Source organism: Spea bombifrons, chromosome 3, assembly GCF_027358695.1.
Source record: "Spea bombifrons isolate aSpeBom1 chromosome 3, aSpeBom1.2.pri, whole genome shotgun sequence".
NCBI lineage: Eukaryota > Metazoa > Chordata > Amphibia > Anura > Pelobatidae > Spea > Spea bombifrons.
The window spans coordinates 37,340,381-37,364,536 of NC_071089.1; the positions used below are offsets into that span (position 1 = coordinate 37,340,381).

A 24,156-nucleotide genomic window follows, 5' to 3' on the forward strand; every position below is an offset into this window, starting at 1 on the left:
AGGAACCATTCCACTGTTCCAATACTTTGTAAGTGCCAAAACAGAGATTCCCGTGGCGGATGTAGCGATGACTCCAGTGGGCGTGTCCTCATATAATGGAAGGATTACCCCGATGGGTGTCAGGAAGGGGTGGGTGTGCCTGGCAGGGGGCGTGGTCATTCTCCGCTAGACTGTGGACTGCAGCGTGGGAAAACAGCGCAGACCTGGGCAATAGATGTAATGTGAGCGGACCTCCAGCGCTAACTCCCATCATCCGGACCCCAGGAGCCTCACCCTATGGACACTGCATCCCTCACTGCCTGGACGCTGCTTCGCTTAGCCATTTGGAGCCCTCACTGCTCTGCGATTGCTTTGTATCTGCCGGAGGATAATTAAGAGTCCATTGATTTTGGTTGAAAATTGGCTGTCACCCAGTTTGAAAATGAAGAGACCCTGTGATGACAGCAGCTCGGACAGTGACATGGATGAGACCATTGATGTAGGGAGCGAGAATAATTATTCCGGGTGAGTTGGGGCAATCTGCTGCAGGATTCACTAACCGCACACTCAGGCCAGGGGACATGGAACAAAATGAGTAGATATCTGGAAAAATGAGTATTATTGCTTCAGATGTAAGATCATCTTTCCTTCTGTGTTTTAAAACTTTTCCTTCTAAGTTGTGCAGTTGTCATAGCTAATGGTAAAATATATAATAATTATTATTATTATTTTAATTAACCTACAAATACGATCAGATTACTTACATTAATAATATTAATTATATTTATGTACAAGTAATTGTGTTAAACAGTCCAATATATGTAAAATACGGAGAAATGCCCTTTGATTTTTGTAAAAAAAAAAAAAAGTGAATAATATGCACAAATCTGGTTAATGCACATCATTGAACTACTAAGGACAGGGTGTCAGTATAAAAACAGACTGGTTATAAAGATTCAAAATAATAAAAACTAATAAAAAATAGTAATTTATTGCATTTCCAAAAAATTAATCTGCAATTACGTACCAAATTGTGGAGCTTTAAAATGATAGTGAGTCAGTTTACCAGCCCCGATATAACTATGTAAATATGAAATTATATATATATATATATATATATATATATATATATATATACACATTATTACTTCAGCGTTAAGGTATGACATAATTATTTAGTAATTAGTAAAACATTTTTAGATTTGTAGTACTTTTTAGATATTTTTTCTTTTCTTGGAGTTAAGTATTAGATTTCTCTGGTGTGATGGGGTTTTTTGGCTGTGAAAGTTTTGATAATAAACTTGGTCCCCTTATATAAAAAATTCTATTTTTCTTTATCTAACTTCAAATGGCCGTGGATGCAGAATTTAGAATGAGATGGATCTGCTGCAAAAAAGATAATACGGGACATTTCCGATGAAAAACCAAAACAGTTACTAGTAGTATTAGAATGCAAAACAGTGTGATCTAACTGCTAAAACCTACTTAGCCTATAGAAATTGCTCTGGTGCATTATTATTATTATTATTAATATTATTATAAATAATAATAATATAGTTTTATATAGCACCGTCATATACTGTAGCGCTGCACAATCAGTTATGCAAACAGTGGGACTATAATGCCCATTTTTCTCCCAGCATTATATAGCCTACAGAGCTCTATGGTATCGTAGTTAAATCTATGATTTCCTAGCCTTGCGTTTGGGCTTGCAACTTTCCAGTTATGGCTAACTGTTTTCTTGCTCTCTGGTTGCGGAAGATCCATAACAGTACATAGTGCCTATTCTGGAGCACGTTGGTTTTGGGGATAAGGGCATCTTTGTTCTTGTGCTTCTCTATGCGGACTCGCTGTTCTCTTGTTACTTGCCGGGTATCAGACATGCCATTCTAACTTGTTTGGGAACACAATTGGCAATTCTTCGCGTGCAGCGGGAGAGTTGGCATGTACCCTGCCTGATACCCAAGACAGCATTGTGGCAACGCATGGTGGTTTAGCATGTCTTCCCTGCTGCAGGCCAGCAGCGTACATTTATTTATTTATTTTTAGTGCCCTAACCCCATTTAACTTGCTTCCTGATCGTTTTAACCTTTGGTAGACGCAGCCGTCTTAGCAAGTAGTCCCAATAAATTAATGTCCAATCTGTATACCAGTGGGAGGCCATCATGCGCCATTAAAAATTTTTTCATAGTTAATGGCAATGTTGAGCCATTGGTTTCCCACCTGTTGGAACAGGCCCTAGCGCACGAAGGGTGATTTTTAATCTAATTTACATGAGCCAGGTTAGGACATATTTTTGAGAAAATAAGGAATGGTATACCAATGGTATAATTTTTTTAGGAACCACAAATTGTGGGGTTTTTTTTAATTAGTGTCATGTATAACATTATATATATACAATATATATATATATGGTATTTTTTTTTAATTTCTTTAATTTCTTTTATTTTTTTTTTACAAAATATTGCCCACTGGCCGCTTTGGAGAATGAGTTACAAAAAGGTTTACCAGGTTATGTGAGAGGGTAGTAGATGAATGGAACAGCCTCCCAGCAACAGTGGTAGTGGCTAAAACAGTGAGAGAGAATATAAGCATGCATAGGATAGGCATATGGCTATACTGAATCCAAGACAGGACCAAGAACTAAAGAGTCTTGACATCAGCAAAAATTGGGACAAATGGTCTTAAAAAAATTGATAAAAGTATCCATAACTAACAAATTCCGTTTAACCACTTTATAACATCCTACATTTTTAATCTGCAAGTGTTATCGCACTAGACTAAAAATTTTTTTTTTACAATGTGTTTGACAGAAAACTGTCTGCTTCTGCTGCACAAAAGTAGTTATTCCCCCCCATTGTTGTGATGTGTGCTTGTCAGATTGTGTTAACGTTCCCAGCAGTCATATACAGACTGTCACCTCATCTCGTATTACAAGATGTGTAAATTATTTATAAATGCATGCTGTGATTTTGTCAAACCCGAACTTTCACTGTGTTTCAAGTAAAAAAAAAAACTACTTTCTGTTTGACGGAAACATTTGTTGCTGAGGAAGCAGTCTTTAGAACTCAACTTTATCATATATTTATAACTGGGATTTATACTGCACAGTTCCAGAGCTATACTCAGTTCCTACGGGGCGAATATTAGCCTGTAATTCAGATTTTTATATTTTGAATACATTTATATGAAAAAAAAAAAAACATATTAGAACCCAACTCTTGTACTCGCTACTCAATAAGTTAACGGTTCAGCCAGACTTTGTAAAAAGTTATTTGCTCGAGGACCAGACCAGAATATTCATTTCTACATTTTGCGTCATAAACTATGAGGGAATAAGGATACCGAGGTCCGCGCAGGAATTTAATGCTGTTATGTTTTGATTTTGCCCTGTAAGCAATGTTCTAAAATGAAAGTCCATTAAAGGGTTAAATACGAGACAAACATTACTCCCCCCCCCTCTATAAGGGTTTTATTTGCACGTTTCTGCGTATCTATAAAAAAAATAATAGTAAGCTCGGAGAATTTATCAAGACATGGGGAAACTACCCCATTTCCATTATAATTACTCCATGTTTTAATAAGAAAATTTGCAACAGACGTATATAATTAATAATTAGATATTTGTTGCTGTATCAAGGGAAAAGAATGGAGACATTCTGGGAAAAAAATAATATAGTATAGTGTTAACCATTTTTAACCTCTGAAAAAACATTGCAGCATAATTTTTAGTGCAAAAAGAACAAAAAAATTGAAGTGTTTAAAGGGTTAAAAAAGTGTAAATTACCAAATAGAGAATACTGTATTTTTATATTATAATTCAGTGTAGTTCGTGTTTATTTTTGGTATGAAATCCTTTAAGAATGTAGGAACTCGTTTGCTCCAATATAAAGATGCCCCCAAAGAGGCACTTTGATATCCCTAGCTCGATTGACCCTTATCCTTCATGTTTGCAGCTACTACTATCGAGCTATCAGTCTTCAAAGTATTGCAAATAAGATGTATAAATGTGTTTTAAATTCTAAGTGGAGAATTTTATTGTCAAGATTAATCTAAAACCAGCATTTTTTCTGGAAACCGCTTCTTTGATATCCCTACCTCGATTGACTGGTGTTCTTAGAGCTAGCAGCTAACTACTACCGAGCTGTCTTCAAAGTTTCTCCACTAAGGTGCATGGGTGTGTTTGAAGGTATAATGAAATTTAAATTCCAAAAAGTGAAGAATTTTATTGTAATGTTTACTGTAATATTTAGACCCTAGTGTATTATATTCACTATAACCTCTCACAAGCAGGGCCCATATCCTTCCTATTATGTCTCAGGTATTACAGTTATTTAAGGAAAAATGTAAGATGTGACACTAAAGGGTGAAATGGTGTCATTATTATTATTATTATTGTATTTATTATTATTATTACTATTATTATTATTTATTTATTAACAATTTTTGTTAACAAATTGTTAACAATTGTTAACAATTTAATTTAATTTAAAGACTCGAACCTTAATCAGGCTTAGGTCGTGGCTCTACCATGGACATTTAAATTACCACTTCTGTTGGGAGACTATTCCACTAATCTACCATTATCTCAATAAAGCTCAGTAAAGCTCACCCCCTTTTGCATCTCTTTTTGTGATTTAACAACTCTTGTCAATCATTTTTTGATCTTATGTGAAACTTTTTGGCCTCATATAGGATAGCCACACGCATCCTTAGGTTATATCCCTTTATTAACCTCTACCATGCTGGATGGTTATTCTGTGTATCCACTACCCTAATGAGTTTCTGGTCCTTTCCATTAAACTCCCAGCATTTCTCATTCTTATCCATGAACAGTAATTACCACCCCTACTTTGTTTCACCGCTAAATGTACTTAACTCATCATTTCTAGGCTCCCCCTGTCTTGTCTTCCATCCAAGTTTTTAGTTTTGTCCAATTTTACTCTATAATATAATTTCTCAAAGCAAAATGACCTTTCTATGTTCAGTTTTATAAGGAAGATTTTTATAACTCAAAAAAATCCCTTTGGAAATTAGAAAAGAAGAAAAACGTAAAGTTGCCATTGTAGCGTCCTTAAATTTTCGCTTCGATTTGTAACCATTGAATTATTTCTGTATTAACAGGCACAGCAGCGGATCATTAATTCGATCCAATTCCCCTACGACAACCTCGCAGATCATGGCCAGAAAGAAGCGGAGAGGGGTAGGTTTTCTTTTCAGTTTTTTTCAGTTTTTTTCCCCCTAAAAACAAGGAATACGTGAAAAAAATAACACTTTAAACTAAACATTCAGATTATTGTATGAGTTTATACAATATCTCATACCAAAGCCTTGCATCCATACTTGGGTACTTTCTAAATGAGCTGACCCAGAGAAATATTAACCCTTTAAATAGCCCAGCGAGACACTTCAGAGTAGTCACTCCCCAATTGAGTTCCCCGAATGGCTCCAATACTGTTCCTCATGGAAATCGTGACTTGTCATTATTTAAGGATACCATTAATTAAGTCACCGGCAATCAAGAAGGGATATCAACCACAACATACTGATAGCAACAGTATTGGGAGCCTTATATATGATCACAGCAGTGTAGAATAGGAAAGAGTCATTTTTAGACTGCGTGACCCCAAGAATCTGCCCCTTCAGACAAAACCCTGAGACTCAAACCTTGAGGGTTCCCAGGTATGTTCACATCCCATGGTCAGTTGAGAAGATACTAAAATACACCCACCAACACTACCCATCAACACAGTCCCTACACTACACAGTCCCTACACTACACAGTCACTATACTACACAGTCGCTACACTACACAGTCACTACACTACACAGTCACTACACAGATACTACACTACACAGTCACACTCACTACACTACACAGTCACACTCACTACACAGTCCCTACACTACACTACACAGTCCCTACACTACACTACACAGACACTGCACTACACAGTCCCTACACTACACAGTCCCTACACTACACAGTCCCTACACTACACAGTCCCTACACTACACTACACAGTGACTACACTACACAGTGACTACACTACACAGACACTACACTACACAGTCCCTACACTACACAGTCCCTACACTACACAGTCCCTACACTACACTACACAGTGACTACACTACACAGTGACTACACTACACAGACACTACAGTACACAGTCCCTACACTACACAGTCCCTACACTACACAGTCCCTACACTACACAGTCCCTACACTACACATTCACACTCACTACACTACATAGTCCCTACACTACATAGTCCCTACACTACACAGTCCCTACACTACACAGTCACTAAACTACACAGTCCCTACACTACACAGTCACTACACTACACGGACACTACACAGTCCCTACACTACACAGTCCCTACATTACACAGTCACTACACTACACAGTCACTACACTACACAGTCACTACACTACACAGTCACTACACTACACAGTCCCTACATTACACAGTCACTACACTACACAGTTACTACACTACACAGACACTACAGTGCTATTGCTATTCCTGCATGTATAAAAGGTCAATGAAATATCATATTGAGATTCTAGTTATAAAATATTAATACGTGCACATAATGGTTCATCAAATATTAAACTTTGTAATCTTAATTATGGGCAATTAGCACAATTAAACTGATTAAATGCAAAGGTTTGAAGTTATGATTAATGCAATAATAGGGACTGCCTCTTCAGTTGTAGATTATTTAGGCACCGAAATAACATATCCAGCAATAAAAGGGAGATGTTTGGTCCAGTTATCATGGTCGTATCCTCTTATGCATTAAGGTATTCCTGCAGTAGCAACATAACTAGTATGAATATAATTCAGAAACAAGTACTAATATCCTTTTTCAGAATAGCTTACAATTTTATGATATGGACTAATGAATAGAAACATAGAATTTGACGACAGTTCCTGATGTATCGATTCAGGATAGCTTTATGCCAGTCCCATGCATGTTTAAATTCCCTTGTGTTTTAACGATCACCACTTCTGCTGGGAGACTGTTCCACTTATCTGCCACCTTTCAAAGTAAAGTAAAACTTCCTTACATTGAATGTGAATCTCTGACCCTCTAGTTTTTCTGCCTTTGAAATAAACATCAATACCGTATTTGCTCGATTATAAGACGAGGTTTTTTTCAGAGCAAATGCTCTGAAAAATACCCCTCGTCTTATAATCGGGGTCGTCTTCTAATCAGACCTCAAATAGAGGTCTGATTAGGAGACTAAGATCCAGATCCCCCGCACCGCTGCAGGGGACCTGGATCCTCCTATCGTCGCCCCCCCCCCGCACGCACGCACGCACGCACGCACTTACCGGTGCTTCCGGAGGTGAAGTTGGCAGCGGGGGTTTGTATGCGTCCGTCGCAAATACCTTCCCCGACTGTCAGAGATCAGAGTTCCAGAGTTCCTGATCGCTGACAGCCGGGGAAGGTATTTGCGACGGACGCATACAAACCCCCGCTGCCAACTCCACCTCCTTCCGGCTGCCGCGGAATGAGACGTCAGCCCGCTGCCCAGGCAATACAGCAGGAAATTGGAAGCACCGGTAAGTAAGTAAGTGTGTGTGTGTGTGTGTGTGTGTGTGTAGGGCATTTCTGGAATGCTTTACACCCCTATATGCCACTCTGGCACTTAGGGGGTTAAAAGGCATATTATGGGGCAGAGTGGCATATAGGGAGGTATAAGGCATTTCAGGAGGCAGAGTGGCGTTAAGGGGGCATTTAATAGAGCACTCTGCCTCCTGAAATGCCTTATACCTCCCTATATGCCACTCTGCCCCATAATATGCCTTTTAACCCCCTAAATGCCAGAGTGGCATATAGGGGTATAAGGCATTTCTGGAGGCAGAGTGCTCTATATAATGCCTTTTAACTCCCTTAATGCCACTCTGCCTCCTGGAATGCCTTATACCTCCCTATATGCCACTCTGCCCCATAATATGCATTTTAACCCCCTAAATGCCAGAATGGGATATAGGGGTATAAGGCATTTCTGGAGGCAGAGTGGCACATAGGGGGTCAAAAGGCATACCATGGGGCACAGTGGCATATAGAGGGTTAAAAGGCATATCATGGGCCACAGTGCCATATTGGTGTGGCAAGCCTGGGGGCAGATGTGCGTAACTGGGGGCAGGTTGGAAAATACAAGGAAATAAAAACAAAAAAAATATTTTTCTCAATCATAGCTTTTATTAAAAAAAATAGTTTACATGAATTAACATTTACTGGTAAAACTTTTTTCCTTTAGGGTCGTCTTATATTCAGGCTTTTTCTTTTTTTCCTAAGTTAATATTCAGATTTTGGGGGGTCGTCTTATAATCAGGGTCGTCTTATAATCGAGCAAATACGGTAATATGTTACATCCTTTACTTTGTGTATTTATAGCCCTAGCATATTTTAAGATAACATTAACATAATTATTTATATAGAGCACCAGCACCATTACAAAGGTCAAGAATACAAAATTACCAACAACATTAAAACTGACTCTGACTAAGTTAACCTACTGGTAAATAAACAGAAGAGGGCACTAAACATGTGAGCTTACACTCTATTATTAAACTACCAGAGGCAGAGATGAAGATCTGCCATATATTAGCTCATTAGCATCCCTTTTGATATTGAATCCTTACAAAGAGCAAAAGTATACAAAAAGGAACAAAAAATGCCTTGTGGTGTAGAAGAGAAAAATTATATAGTTTTTTTTTTTTCTTGTTCTTTGCTAGTAAAACGCTGTGGGTGATCAAAGCAAAAACTTCAAACTTACTCCACTTACACTAAATTGACTTTATTTGGAATAAGATATGTCATCCATTGTTTATACTTAATCCGTTAAATGTATGATAACTTCGTAGTGAGCTCTGCAGAAATATAGGAACTTGTATTAAACGGACCCAAAAGTAAAAAAAAAAAAAAAAAAAAACACAATATCAATACTGTCTAAAGTAATTTAATTTTTTTCCTATTATTATTATTATTTAAGTTTCACTTAAGCAAGCATAATTAAAAATGAGGGGGGGGGACATAAAATGGATAAATACGTATTTGTATTTGCAAAAAGTGTATATATATTACATAATTAATACAGTGTGACATTGCCAAAGGGCAAAATAAGATGCATACAATTTTGCATTTTTAAGAATAAATACACATTTTTGTATCCATATATATGACAGATAACATATAAATCATATATATGTGTTTTATTTAAAGGTTTCTGTAATTTCCAGTATCTATAGGGCAATGACAAATATTTGTGACAGCTGAAGGACAGAATTTATAACAATAGGAAGGGTTTTTAAAGCAAAATGCAGTACTTTTTCTCTTTAAAATGGGTAAGATCTCCAATCGTGTTACCTTTATTATCATTATTATGCATTGATTTATATAGCGGCATCATATTCTGCAGCGCTGTATAGTGCTCTAACGGGCAATAACTAGTAGTGCATCACATAACACTTTGAACTTACAGAGGAGGGTCCTGCGCAAACAAGCTTACAATCTAGAAATCTTCCCTTTTATTTTATGGGGAAAAAGTTTATTTTTTTTAAACAAAATGAGCATTTTTAAGTATACACAATTAAATATTTCTAAATGTAATAATTTAATGGGACAGCATCTTTGAGATACTTCAATTGATCAATATCAGACATATTTCCTATTTGAAATTAAAGAACTTGGTGTAACAGCCCAAACTGTCTTTTGTTAAAAATAAACTCAGTTTAGTAGGGTTGTTGGTCGTTATAGAAATATAGAATTAATCTACATCTACATCTACTCTGGCCATTTTTCAGGCTGTAAAGAGTTAAAATAGAAAAAAGGCTCCAGGCACTCAAGGGTTCCACTCAGGCTTGAACTTGATAAAGACCTCGGTGTGAGGCCGAAACGTTGTTGTTCTTCTCCTTCAATAAACCTGCCTGAGTGGAACCCTTGAGTTCCTGGAGCCTTTTTCTATTTTGATTTACTGGGGAGCTGGCCCTTCCTGGCAGAGCTAAGCACCTGAGTTCCTGTGGTGTGTGTGCAGATTCCTGATTGTGGTGACTTGCTGTAAAGACTTAGACCTCAACCAGTCCTTAGATTCAGGATAGATGTCTGTATAACCCATGCATGGTTAAATTCCCTTACTGTCTTAGCCTCTACCACTTTTGCTGGTAAGCTCTTCCACTTATCTACCACCGTCTCAGAAAAGTAAAACTTCCTTACATTACATCTAAGCCTCTGCCCAACTAGATTTGGACATTATGACGTTAAAGTAATCAAACTTAACCTTTTTTCAGTGTATTTCTGGGATTCTGTAATAGACTTTCTATTCCAAAATGTGTAATGAGTTAATGCTCGTCTGCTTTACTTTGTCCCTGATTATTTCTTCTCAACAGATCATAGAAAAACGCCGGCGTGATCGTATCAATAACAGCCTGTCTGAATTAAGACGACTTGTGCCGACTGCCTTTGAAAAACAAGTAAGCTGTTTTCACAAAACTTTTTTCTTCTGATTCTTCTCTTTTTTTTTTAACTGCACCTCTGATCTGAAATTGTTGGTTCATTTCAATGCTCATTAAAGTAATATTGCATGCAGCCTTACCCTGGCACTGAGTATACTTTTCAATTAAATTCTTTGTTGTGGCAAAACTGTTAAAATGTAATCCGATCATGAAAGTTGGGGGGGGGGATATTTCCACTTGGGTTGCCTGTTGTATTACCCTTAAGGGCAGAGTCCTTCATACTTAAGGAAATGTGGTTGATTTATAAAAGACAGTAATCTTTTAGAGTAAATGTACTTAAAAAAAGGTCAGGGAGGAGAGCTTCCAATCCAGTATGGAAGGAAGAATATTCAACTTTAATATGCATTTTTTGAAACTAGGGGGGGGGGGGGTACTTACCTTCAAGAGAAGCTGCAGCTTCAAAGCTGTGGCAGAACACCACCTCTGTGGACTGACAATTTGTGCCACTGATTGGCTGCTTGAAGCAACCAAAGAAAAGCAGGAAAGTGCCGCCATTTAAATCAGTGGCATGACATAAGTGTTCACCAAACACATCAACTGTATGGGAAATAGCTGGGGTTGGGGAAAGGGGCAAATGTGTTCAAGCTACTGTGGGCTTGAGCCAGATGCATGGCTTTTGTTCAATAAAATGTATTCCAATAAATGCTTAATTTGGGTGGATTTATCATTTTGTTTCTACAGTTATAATAGGTGACATTTAATTTAAGAAAATGTAGTTTACCCCAAAGGTTGGTGGTCCTTGAACCACTGGAGGCGTTAGTCAATTATTTGTAGCAGAAGCTTCTAATGGTTAAACCTGGTAAAATGTTCAGATTCAAATATGTTGTATCCTTCAATTGGAATCTAAATATCTTTGAAAGCCGTAGATACATTTAAGGTGAAATGGGAAAAGAAAAAAAAATATTTTGGTTTGTAATGTGTCCTTACAGTTCTTTACTACATTCCTCATTCATGGTGAGATGGTATATTTTTTATCAGCATTTTATACGTCCTTTATATATTGGAGAATAACTGTTTAAAAACAATAGGGTCCGTAGTTAGATGGCGATGGTTGAATAGGCCTGCCAACCCAAGTCCTTTTTTGGGAGAAAAACAGCAAAAATACATATAAATGCAGCCTGCAGCGGCTGGTCTTCAGCACCTCAGTGGTGAGCATGACGGCCAGCATGACTTTCCTTCAGTCCCATCATGCCGACTATGGGTGCCGTGATATGATGTAATTTCCTGGTGCTCAGATTCAGTAAACCTGGAGTTATGGGTTCTTATTATATACAAGTACTTACTAACTTTGTACGTGTATATGATACCAGAATTGTTACAGTATACATGTAATAATTTACTTTATATTTAAGATATCTAGATCCTTGGCTCAAAATATACGCATTAATCCAGTTCATTTTTTTTAATGGTTTCACATTTGAACAGACATATGATCACCATTAAACATCTATGCCACGCTTCAAGTATATTAAAAAAAACCTCCAGAATAAAAAGTATTTCCCTCTGGTGACAGAGAAAGATCAACCATATACAATATGACATGTACAATGGATCTCTTTAGAAGCCACAAGTTAAAAGGCCTTTTAATACACATGGGAAGTCTGCTTTACAGCTTAACATTCTTGATGTGGTTACCAAGAGTTCTACAAAACCAAGCATAGCACGTGGGATTAGTGGAGATACAAACCATGACCAGGGTAACACCGCCTGTTTAACTTTATTTACTGGTTTCTAAAATCACAAACAGCCATTTATATGTATTAAACCTGAATAAAAAAATGAGGATTTCATACAGACCTACAAAATCTGGTCATAAAAGAAGTTCTGGGTGCTAAAATAGAATGCCATCAGTTGCTTGTTCCTGTAACATATCAGAATAACTAACAAATAAACTTTTCTATTATCAATATCTGTCCTTCATATTAACTCTGTCATTATTATTGATTCCCATTGAGCTAGGCCAGTCTTTTGGTCATTGGTTCTGATATCCTTCGGGACTTGGATGGGATAAAAGGAGTTGAGTTTGGGACGGCATAATAATTACCAGTAATCTTCCCAACGTGCCACTCAATTCAGTCTTAACGTTCACACCAAATCTCAGGCATAATTACACAGCTACTTTTGATGAATGCATGCAGGCGTTCCTTTAAGAACTTCTGTCCACCATGGCGGAAAATATCTTTAGAAGTGATATATTAACCCTTTTGGTGGTACAGCTGTAAGATGCAAGTGGATTTTGTTTCACGTTTCTGCTAAATACGGCTGTACCTTACCAGCTGTGTCATATTTAATATTGCTTTAACGAAAAATGTGATGTAGAATAAAGGTTGTGAGAGTTGTGACTTATAAAAGTTTTCAAAAATACAAAATAATCAGTTAATTATCATGCTGACATCAACTTTACTTTCTTCGGTTCACTATTTGAGTTGAGTGTTGTCAATTTTAAAGGTATCCCAACTAAACTTGGCGTGAACTCTGTGGTAAGAGAGTCATTGTCCCAGTTCCTCTCCTACCACTCTATTCTGTATGGACTTTTTCCAGGAACTCACACAGAGAGTGCCATTGAAGAAGTGTGAAGCCTAATGTTTTGTGTTCAGGACGCTTTGTGGTTTGCTAGGAACTGCCTGAAGCGTTGTAGGGAACAAATCGGTGCTCGAGACTGTTGCAGGTTGATCCTCACCTCATCCTTAATGACTGCTCCATCATTGACAGTCTCAAGGAGGAACACTAACCTCCACATCATCTCTTATGTGATTCCCTCAGGTGTCACTCCAGCCATAATACCACATAATAGGCCCGCGGGACTGTTTCCTTTTTTTACTGCTTTCTTGACTGTAGCTTCTTTATATGTGTAAATGATTGTTAGTGTTGTGCTGCACCACAGAAGAGTACTTTATGATGTGAAATATGTTGATTGTACAAATGATATGACTGTATGCACATGGCGAAGCTGTCTATGTTTTTGTTCTGTGTGCATCACAGCATGCCTTGTATATGAAGTGTATGTCTAGTCTTTGAATAAACTGAATCAAGCCATTGTCCCAGTCGTCCAGGGGGTGAATGGTTTAAAGGGCAAGTCCGCTTGAGTCACACCAAGATTAAACACGTGAATGTCCGAGATAATGACTGGCAGTTTTGACCGATGATCATCACCTTGGCCGTGACAATTGTATACCATGTTTACATACACTTTCCTTAGTGTATAGCGTTATATTTTCTATAAACACAAATTAAAGTAAATGACATTTTTAATCCATAAAAAAGATGATGTCTTTGTCACAGAATTTATAGAAACCTCCTAATTGTCTTATGTTTTACAGGGATCTGCAAAGTTGGAAAAGGCTGAAATTCTTCAGATGACTGTAGATCATTTGAAGATGTTACAGGCAACTGGGGGTAAAGGTAAGGCTTTGATTCATTTTAATTATAACGCTGCATGGAAATCTAAGCAAACATCTCTTTTGACAAGCACTGGTAGGCAGATCCAAGTAAAAGGATTGAAAATCAATGCTAATGGTAGGATTGAACTCGTGGGAAAGGACAACAGACACAAAAAGAACACTTGACCCTGGTTTTGTGTTTGCTTTCATAACACTGTGGGAGCAAAAGCCTCATTCACAGACAGTCCGACCATATATTTGTTTGGGGTTTTTACAAAGACAACGAAAAAACTGTGCACGGAGACAAAACAAACACACAAACGTAAGGGAAAGAATAAACAGAGAACCCACAATTGACTTGTGCAGAACCCGACATATTGTTTGCGTGAAGCAGAGGAAGTGGAGAGGGGGAGCTATTCATCTGTAGTCCACACGTTGTTCTGCAAGTCACTAAAAAAAAAAAAACAGCGATTCTGGACACATGCACAATGACCATAGAGGAAATGGAGAGAGTAATTGTTCCTGTGCTCACCACAGCCTGGAATTTAACTTCCTGACAACTTTTTTATTAAATGAGATAGCATCTTTTTTTAGCTACCAGAACGTTTAACCTATTAACGGTACAAACTTATTGAACGTCTACTTAACACTGTCTGTATTGTTGTTGTGTTTTGTTACCAAGAATGAATGTCAGCGATGTAATGAATGCACCAGAGTAGTAGCAATGTTGCTCAGGAAGAGCTAGCTTGTGACACCCCAATGACTGTGATTTACAACACTCATCATGAATAATAATAATGGTTTTACAACAGGCAGTGTAGGAAGGTCCCTGGTTTCTGCTTGCAAAATGATTGCGTTATTTTGTGACTAAAGGGTCTATTCACTAAGAGAAGAGTTGGCAGGAGAGTTCTGTTTTCAACTCCCCCACTTCACTAATCATTATGAAAGACTAGCCCAGGCAGGTTTCTCTAGAACGTAGGGCTGAGGAGACCCTGTATAATGCATAGTCTGATACTGAAGAAATCTTGCTGACTATGCATTATGCAGGGCCATCCAAGCTCTCGCTGCAGTAGATGCTCACTGGGGTTGGACCTTCCTAGAAAAGTCAAGGAATGAAACCAACAACTCTCCTGTTGTGTCCACTTTGATATTATCATAGTTAATGTTGTCTGTTCTCTGTACAGTAGAGAGTCTTTGACAATTTTTGACCCACCATAATAATTTATATATATAATATTTTTTCCTAAAGTTTTAGTTAGGAAAAAATCTCAGAAGATGCTCCTCATTGTTTTTAAGCTTGGCATAGAAGCCCGCATTAAAGCAGTCAGATCATACATTGAAATCCCACAGATTGCCAGGAATGGGAAATGAAGGGAGCCCTGCAAACGTAAAGAGAATTGGGGAGCAATGAGAAGCAGTATTGTGGTAAGAGCCTTTAATCTTGATGTGAGCGTGTGTTTCTGTGCAAGGCAGGGAGGGACAGTCAGATTGAGCATTACCATGGGAAAGATTCCTAGGAATGTCGTTAGCCCACAATACAAGATGAGAAGCATCATCATGCAATTTCTGAAGAGTTGGAGCACTGATGTTCTTAATTTTGTCTCCAGTGAACTATCTGGTTTCAAACATTGTCGAGTATTAAGTTACCAGAGGCTCTCACACATTAAGTTACCACAGCACTATTTCACTGCTTTACTACAGCACAAAGGTCCCCTTGCCACCCACATTACAGTAGAAGGGCTTCAAATAAACAATTTCAGGAAGAGAACAATAGAAGAGGAACAATAGAATAAAACCTCCAAACGTCTCCATGGTACCTACTAGTAATGCAGCCTAATATCTCTGTAATGCATTAGTGTCCCATCAGTTAACATGTATGATGATTGATTTTTGTTAGGTTGGATTTCACAATCAGGTCTATTTACTAAACAGCCAGTACATGCATTTTGGAAATCAGCCAACTCGCAAATTCACATATGTATTTGCACTTGGAAAGAAAACAACACTCAACACGCAATAGCAATCCTCCAGTAATACATTTTTTTAAAAATACGATATAATTCAAAGTACATAATAAGTAAATATGATTAAAAAAACAATCGTTAAAAACCATTAGGGCACCTCAGTAGGCTCCTCCACCACCCTGTATGATGTGGGAGTGTGATAAAATAGCCTCAGGAGGTATGGGACCCACCTATATCCCTTCAGGTTTTGACGACGGGGTTCATCCAAGCACCCCTTGGGTACCAGGAAGGGGGACAGTGAAAATCACTGCAATCTGTGGCTAGAAACATGTATGTATGTAAACGGTATATACCCCTGTGCACCAGCGACCTCAAGTGGTCAGACAATGCATTGTTTCCTCTATTGACTTGAAAGGACCCAGTCATCTCTGAACATTTGAAAGAGGAAAAGTTATTTCTAGTGAAGGCTCGGGCACTAAATATTAAACCAGAGGATTTTTCTAACTACATTTAGGGAGAAATGTTAGTTTCAATATATTAGCAGGACAATCACCTTTAAATACTCTAATTTTTAAATGATATTTCAAAATATCGAATCTCATCTAATAACAATCCATCTAATAACAATTGTGTTAACATTCTATTCTAAGAACCTGAACAGTCCAAAAGCCATCATGTTAAGAGCACCTAGCAATTTTCTTTTTAATCTTGAAATACACTTCAAATTATCAATCAGTCAGAGGTGTGACTCACACTTTTCAGTGTATCTGTCACAATAGCAACTCCTGCCATATCAAAATATCAAGTTGCCATTATTCTTGTGATATTACTAAATGTAGAACTGTGATCAATTATAATCTGAAATTAAAGAGGAAAGGCAAAGGTATTCTTCAGTTCTGAGTTTCATAAAATATTCACTGCTGTCACATTCAATCATTCGCATGCAGAATCTATTTTTACAGTCATCCAGTTTCCTTGTGTCAGGTAGCAAAAAGTGGTGTTCTGCACAGTGTTGAACAGCATCATTGGTTCACCTATTGCATCATTATTTTAGAATACCGTATATACTCCAAGGATATATTGGATCAGCAATTGCCTGTTTTCTAGCATTACGTACTCAGTGTGAATTTTATTTACGTTTTGTTTACTTTTTTTTTTGCCCGGCTCCATTTTCATTTATGATATTTTTTAAGGAAAAATCGAAAGGTAACAACGTATGAGTCGGGTTGTGAGTTTCTAAATGATATGGCTGGGGAATATTGTGACTGAAACCTATAACTTAACCTCCTGTATTCTGAGTGCTGTGGTTTGAGCATTGGTTTTGGTTAAAAAAATGCTATTTTAAATCCATTTGTGACCTTCCTAGAGCAAAGAGGTTTAGAATGGTGTCCAATAACTTGGAAAACTACAATGTTCAGGAACATGCAGGATTGTGTTCAAAGTTTTATTGTTTTTAGCCAGGTTAGTTTTGTTATTATACCAGTTCTATAAATTTGGCTTCAAGAAAAGCTATTTTTGTAATATTTAATGTTATATTTTCAAATTAATCCATACTCAAATATACTGGAGGTCAATAAATACCATTATTTGGAAAATATTTTGCAAATCTGCAGTGTTTTAATTTCCAAATAAAGTTAATGGTACATGGTTTGCTGAAAGTCCCACACTATTTAATTATAATCTGGTAATTTAATTTACCCTAAAGTGATGTTTTCCAGTTGACTGCGAAGTCTACGCCAAAATGTCACTTCCTGCACAAGGTCAAGAAAGTTGTCTTAATGTCTCAACCTTTATTACTATAGTAATATGTGTGTATGTTTACAGACATCTGTTGGTACCCAGGGCTAGGTTTACATTCTAGAAGCACATAGGAATCATTAAAGTCGATGACACCATCTCCAAGGGAGGCTTTGTATGTAGAGTTTAGGCAGAAAAATGTATGAGTAAAAAACCTAATATTTCTAGAAAATAAATAATAATCTCAAGCAACAATGATCATTGTTTTTGCTTTCTTTTTCTTCCCTTAGGTTACTTTGATGCACACGCTCTGGCTATGGATTTCATGAGCATTGGTTTCAGGGAATGCTTAACAGAAGTTGCAAGATACCTTAGCTCTGTCGAAGGCCTGGACACATCAGATCCATTGCGAGTGCGGCTAGTTTCTCACCTCAACACGTGTGCCTCACAAAGGGAGGCGGTAGCCATGACTTCTTCAATGGCACAACACCAGCATTCCATGCATCCTCATCATTGGGCAGCGGCCTTCCACCACCTACCTTCAGCTTTGTTGCAGCAGAATGGACTTTTATCACCTGATAACATTCCTTGCAGACTTTCCACAGCTACAGATTTCCCACCACAGCACAGCTCCGCCATGCTCACTGCTACGTTTGCTCATGCAGATGCTGCGCTTAGAGTGCCCTCTTCAGGTAGCATTGCTCCTGGCATCCCTCCACTATCTACCTCCTTGCTCTCCCTTTCAGCCACAGTACATGCGGCAGCCGCTGCAGCTGCCCAAAATTTTCCCTTGTCCTTTGCTGGAGCATTCCCTGTTCTGCCACCGGGGGCAGCAGCAGCAATGGCGGCTTCTGCTGCCACTGCCATTTCTTCTCCATTATCTGTAACGTCAAGTCCTCGGCAGGCTGGCAGTGCAAACAGTAAGCCTTACAGGCCTTGGGGAACTGAAGTGGGGGCATTCTAATTTCCTATGCACAATAGGTGGACTGGATTATTTTTTTAACTGTGTGCAGAGTCTGCATATGCCATAAACATGAATGAAGTGTCATGTCTGAAATATTGGTCTGGGAGAAAGAATGCTATGTCCAAGAGTTTTTTTTGTAGATGTTTGGTGTGATTCCTTGCAACTTCGTTATGGCATAATGTTTAACAAGCTTTGGCAACAGTAGAAATGTACAAACCATGACCCAGAAAGAGACAGTTGCTCTGAGCAACAGCTGAGAATGGGCTATTTTGTATGTTGATTCTCTTTGTACAGTATTTAAGGTCACCACTATCTGAAGAGGATATACGAAGAGCAGAGTTTTAGACCATACTTGTGGACCCATGAAAGAACAGCTGGACTAGAATCTTGACCTCATTTTGTTTACCGAAGCCCCCAAAATGCTACAAAGAAGAGACGTGCAACAAAAGACAAAAAACCTGAGGATATCTGCCATTATTTGCTATTTTTTTTAGTAAATGCCTTGCAGGAGTTTTGCCATTTAATATTTTGTGCCCCAGGTGTCTGCCGTCACCAGAATCTTCCTCTATGTATTTGTCTCATTCCCTACCTACCAACTCCTTGGCTTTGCAAGAGATGTGTTTGGCTGAACACATCTCCTGCTTGCCACTGTGCATGCATTGTGTAATAAGGCCCCCGCGCCTCAGAAAGAAGTCCCGTTTTTTTCAGTTGGAATTATTTCTTTCCACTTATTGGTTGGAGGAGGGGCTCTCTGCAGCTCTGGAGCAGCAACATTTCCTAAAGGTGAGTATGGGAATGCATTATAATGCACTTACAGGGTTCTTAAATATGCATTCTTCAATAGTGAGATTCCTTTAAATTATAAACTATTATCATACAACTCAGTGGTTGCAACTATGAGATTTTGTGATAAACATGTTTTATAATTATTTATTAAAAATAAGGCATTATTGTTAATGCTTTATGGATAAATATAAATGTTTGTAACAGCTTGGGCAGTATGATTGCACAAATTGTTGTGAGGTAGATCACACGGATTAGTGGGACTGTACAACGACCAATAGGAGATTGGATCTCATGGCAATTTTTATTTAGGTGGGACATGTTGGGCTTATGTATAAAGAACCATTCTGTTGCAATTCAAGCAAAGCGACAAGTTGAGCAGTCACCCAAACAACCAATGGGATGTTTCAGATGATTGCCATAAGTTCATGCTAGAACTTCTGTGGTTCTGAAACTCTAGAAATAACAGCTGAAACTCAAAATCTACCTCATCTATTTGGTAAAATAGGTTCTTCAGTTCTGAAATAGTTCTTAATAGCTCATTACATTTGCATATAATAGTGGCAATGAACTCCAGACATTGAGGCCCGCAAGCAGACCATTATTTCTGGGTATCCTTCCTAGAACACTGGTAACTCAACTCAACAATACATGAAACTGATCAACTCACCTTTGTTCAAGCAGAGGTATCCAAACTTGGTGGTCTTTTTACAGGCTAAGATGCCTCAGGTTCATCCTACCTGAAGGAAATTATAAGCCGCAATGTTTTTCTATGAGTACATAGAGCTAAATATTTAAAAATTTCTATTTAACAGTCCCTTACTATGCCATACACAATGCTGCAGTTCATATAAAAGAACCTCAGTGACTTCTGAATCCAGTAATTGTAAAGCAAAATACTAGTAACTACACCTCGGGTATCTGAAAGACCACCATCCTTTTTTCATGATTTACAAGAAAATACACCGTAAGTAAGTAGTGTTGGCTAGCCTGTATCGAACAGATAATCTACAATTCCCAGGAGGCACAGTGGGTGCATGAACATTACACTTATGAAAGGTTAGCCAACACAAAGACCTCCACATCAAGTATTCTATGCCAGCCTAATCGGGCTATTTTTCATGTCAAATCATTTACCTCCAAGTAATAGAATATTTATTAAGCAATGCTGCACACTACCTAGCAGTTCCTGAAAGTATGTTGAAGTATCCTCAGTTTTGTCAAGAGTGTCCCCAGGTATACACACACCACAGGATGACCATGCCTGTAGTGAACACATACATAGTAATTTAACAGCATAGAACCCATAAATTTTTCTTTTATCTTAATTATTTCTGAGCCCAGACCACATTTGTGGCGCAACTATTTTAATGTTAACTATGATCTTGCCAAAAGTACTGGAAATTGTAAGGGTTCCTGAAGCCACTCAGATTTACACAACAATCATTAACACTATGTGTTGTATTAACATTGCTAAATCCTTAGGATGAGAAAATGAAGAATCAGTGTTTTCCAAACATGATTATCCACGTGCAGTAATTTAAATCATTTAGCTAATGAACTTTCAAAGCCTATGTACATTAAAGGACAATTTTCATTATTTGAGCTATTTATATTACAGCAAAAAATTCAAAATCCGTGCAGGTTTTTATTAATGCACATAAATGATGAACATATGAGGGCCTGCCTTATGCATTTTATATATTAAACCCAGTGACTTCTACCATCTTTGTACTCCCCTAAGGTGGGGGTAGATGAACTTAATGGCATGAGCATGCAGTCACCTACTTACATTACACTTCTTATTGTGTATTACGCATGGATGCCAACCTTGTAACATGAGTGTGTGCATAGGCTGGCTGGTCTTCTGCTCCCCTTTAGTAAGATGAGATGTCATTTGACTACAGGGTATTTAAAAGGTGATGGAGGTTATGGGGCTGAGTGACAAAACATCATAAGGCAAGTTTCCTTAATTTTGCATTTACAGCGAATGAATCAATAAGGACACATGCGTGGTTTCGATACCTTTTAAGTAATATTAATTTTTCCTTATTTAAACCTCCAGCTGGGAATGTGTTCTTTAGTTTGTTATAGGGTCTTTTAAAGAATATAAGGAATATTTCTTACACAAAAACATTGGCTAAATTCTCATGGGATCGCGTATTTCCTCTAAAAGCAGATCAGTGCTCTTTAAAGAAAAATTGATGTTTTCACTCTGTTTGCTACGTATATGATCTCTGGATTATTATAAAGCAGTAGTTGGGCGGATCGTGTAGTTTTGTGTTTTGTTTTTTTTTTACATTTAAGACACAGCATGCTATTATGCACACTTCATTTTCTCTGCTGTGTGGAGAAAGCAATAAATGTTTTGAGAATGTTAAACATTATGCAAAGTATACTTTTACAATATATTTGTTTTATAAATAATATACCCTTGTAGTTGTTTCGTTTGTGCATTATTATGTAACCATTTTCTATGCAAAAAAACTTTATGTATCACGTATTAAAAGAAGTGACTTCTGGCTACACTTCATATGAAGAACCATATGTAGTTTTGTTTTTCTTTTGTCTGTGGTGGGTTCTAGGTGTGCGAATAAGGATGCTCAGCATGTGTCTGTAAGAATTAGAGTTCAAAAGTTTAAAAAGTAAAGCTAAATGAATGCCACATAAATGACTTTACATACTTACCACCATCCAAATTTCCAATAGAATACCCAATAGGCAATATGGATGTGAAGTATAATTTGTGTATATCAATCCATATTTCAAACCGATCACCGGAAAGAATGGCAAAGTTTTATATTTGAATGTGTATTAAAAGATGGTCAGTGCAACCCAAATAATTACTAATCAAGTTCTTGAATTACAAGTAGACAAAGTATTCTCATGTTTTATTCTGTTTCCATAAATCATTAGGGGTTTAATTACTTGATGTATACAATGTGTTTATAGGTATATTAAATCTTCTACAAAGTATTGATGACCCTTTTGGAAGTCCACAGGTCAACCATAAGACATTTTCCTCATGGAGGGACTTCTTTTAAAATCTCAAACTTTTGTTGTGCTTTTATGTTAACATTTCTAAAGCTGTTAAAGGAAAATTTATTCAGCGTGAAAACAACTGAAGTCCAGCTTATGTTGGTGCGAAGAATTATTATTTATTGCCGTTGAAGAATTCAAAGAGGAATAAATCAGTAAACAACCTGGTACTGCCTTAGGCCGGAGGAAGCCATTGTAGTATAGAGATATAGGATGTGACAGGCTAATAACAGCCCCCCACTACTGGGAACTGAGTGTATGTGTACAGGGGTGAGGCACCACAATCCATTGCCCTTCTGATGGCCTTATTAAGGCTTAATTCAGCCTTTAAATCACTTTAAAGAACTGTTTTGAATAGCATGATTTAAGTACATTATATGAAATTATACAAGATGCCACAGCTTCAACTTATTTAGAATTACTAACGTAGCTGGCACGGAAAACTTTGATCTGAGTGAAATGGTTTTTGTCTGGAGGCTATCATCTTGTTAATGGCAAAGCCACAATGCATTCCTAGCATTCTGCTTGAGTCTGCTTTTACATTTGTAATCCATTTTAAACATTAATATATCATACACAATCAGCCCTCACCCAGCATGACATCTTGAAGTGTGCTAAACCAATCATTTAGCACATTTCACATTAATATCAATAGGTCCTTTCGCTTTTCCTTTCGACTCAGCATTAATATTAGAAATTAACATTATGCCTTGAGTGATGACAGACATATGTTTGTGATGTTCTTATTTGAAACTCTGACAATCTTAGTTGAAATCTGAGATTAAAGTATTTTGTGCTAATCCTTTTAACCCGTTCAAAAGTAGACATGAAAATCCTCTAAAGGCAATAAAATGGTTACATCTCTATACCTGAAAACTGCCAATTAACTGTTTACTGTTGTCATGTGGGTCGTGGTCCGACAATCCTTCTCTTTCTGCCAGGCACCATTTTCATTTTTGGAAAGTCTGTTTTGGGGAAACTATATCTGAATGTTGTAGTGATCAGAGGTCGTTTTTTTCAAAAGGACTGTATTTCTGTTGTATGAGTGTAAACTACTTGGGCCAGAATCCTATTGGGGTCTTTCTGATTTCTGGTGTTGGAGTCTTTTGCTACAGTCCCCAAGACATGCTCCATCATAGAAACATCCAAGATACAGGAAAAGGTTGTGTCACAAACACCAGAACCTAAGTTCTTCACCCTGTTCTTCAGTTCTTCAGGCATAAGGGTTGGGCCCCCTGATTGGCCAGGGACTTTGTTGATCCCAATAATGTGGAGGATCAGGTAGAGGCAAAGACAATAGGCACTGAGTATTAATAAGCAAAGCAATTACCTGTAGGTAGGAAATATCACAGGTGAGTCCACAGAACAGGTAATGGCAGGATGCCAGGTCAGGTACACAAGACAGGTACTCAGCCATGCCAGGTTCAGTATACTAAATGGGTAGTCAGACAAAGCCAAGGTCGCTACACAGAGCAGATAGTCAGAGTAAGCCAGGTACTGTACACTGAGCAGGTAACATAATCCAAAAACATAAGGCAGAAAATAGGCAGACCAGGAGTTATACACAGGTATAGGAATTAAATAAGCAAGCCAGCCTGGTTTCATAACTGCAACTTGGATGACTTGTAGTGATGGGGATGCCTTCCCTTAAAAATGGTTTAGAAGGCTACCATGCCCTATGGTGCATCAGCATATGAGGAGGATCAATGGATGTCAAATTTTGCAGTGGGTGTGTCTTGCACTGTGGGTGGGATAATGGGTGATGAGTAAGGTT

At 37.8% G+C, this 24,156-nt stretch overlaps 1 protein-coding gene across 1 annotated transcript; it reads left to right on the top strand.

The window, feature by feature from the left end:
* The first annotated feature begins 217 nt into the window (after nucleotides 1-217).
* Nucleotides 218-19,178, top strand: HEY2 (hes related family bHLH transcription factor with YRPW motif 2). The gene is made up of 5 exons (XM_053461076.1): nucleotides 218-504; nucleotides 5,104-5,182; nucleotides 10,390-10,473; nucleotides 13,836-13,917; nucleotides 17,887-19,178. The coding sequence occupies exons 1-5, from the start codon at nucleotides 422-424 to the stop codon at nucleotides 18,558-18,560; spliced, it is 1,002 nt and encodes a 333-aa protein (XP_053317051.1). The 5' UTR covers nucleotides 218-421; the 3' UTR covers nucleotides 18,561-19,178.
* The last annotated feature ends 4,978 nt before the right edge of the window (nucleotides 19,179-24,156 follow it).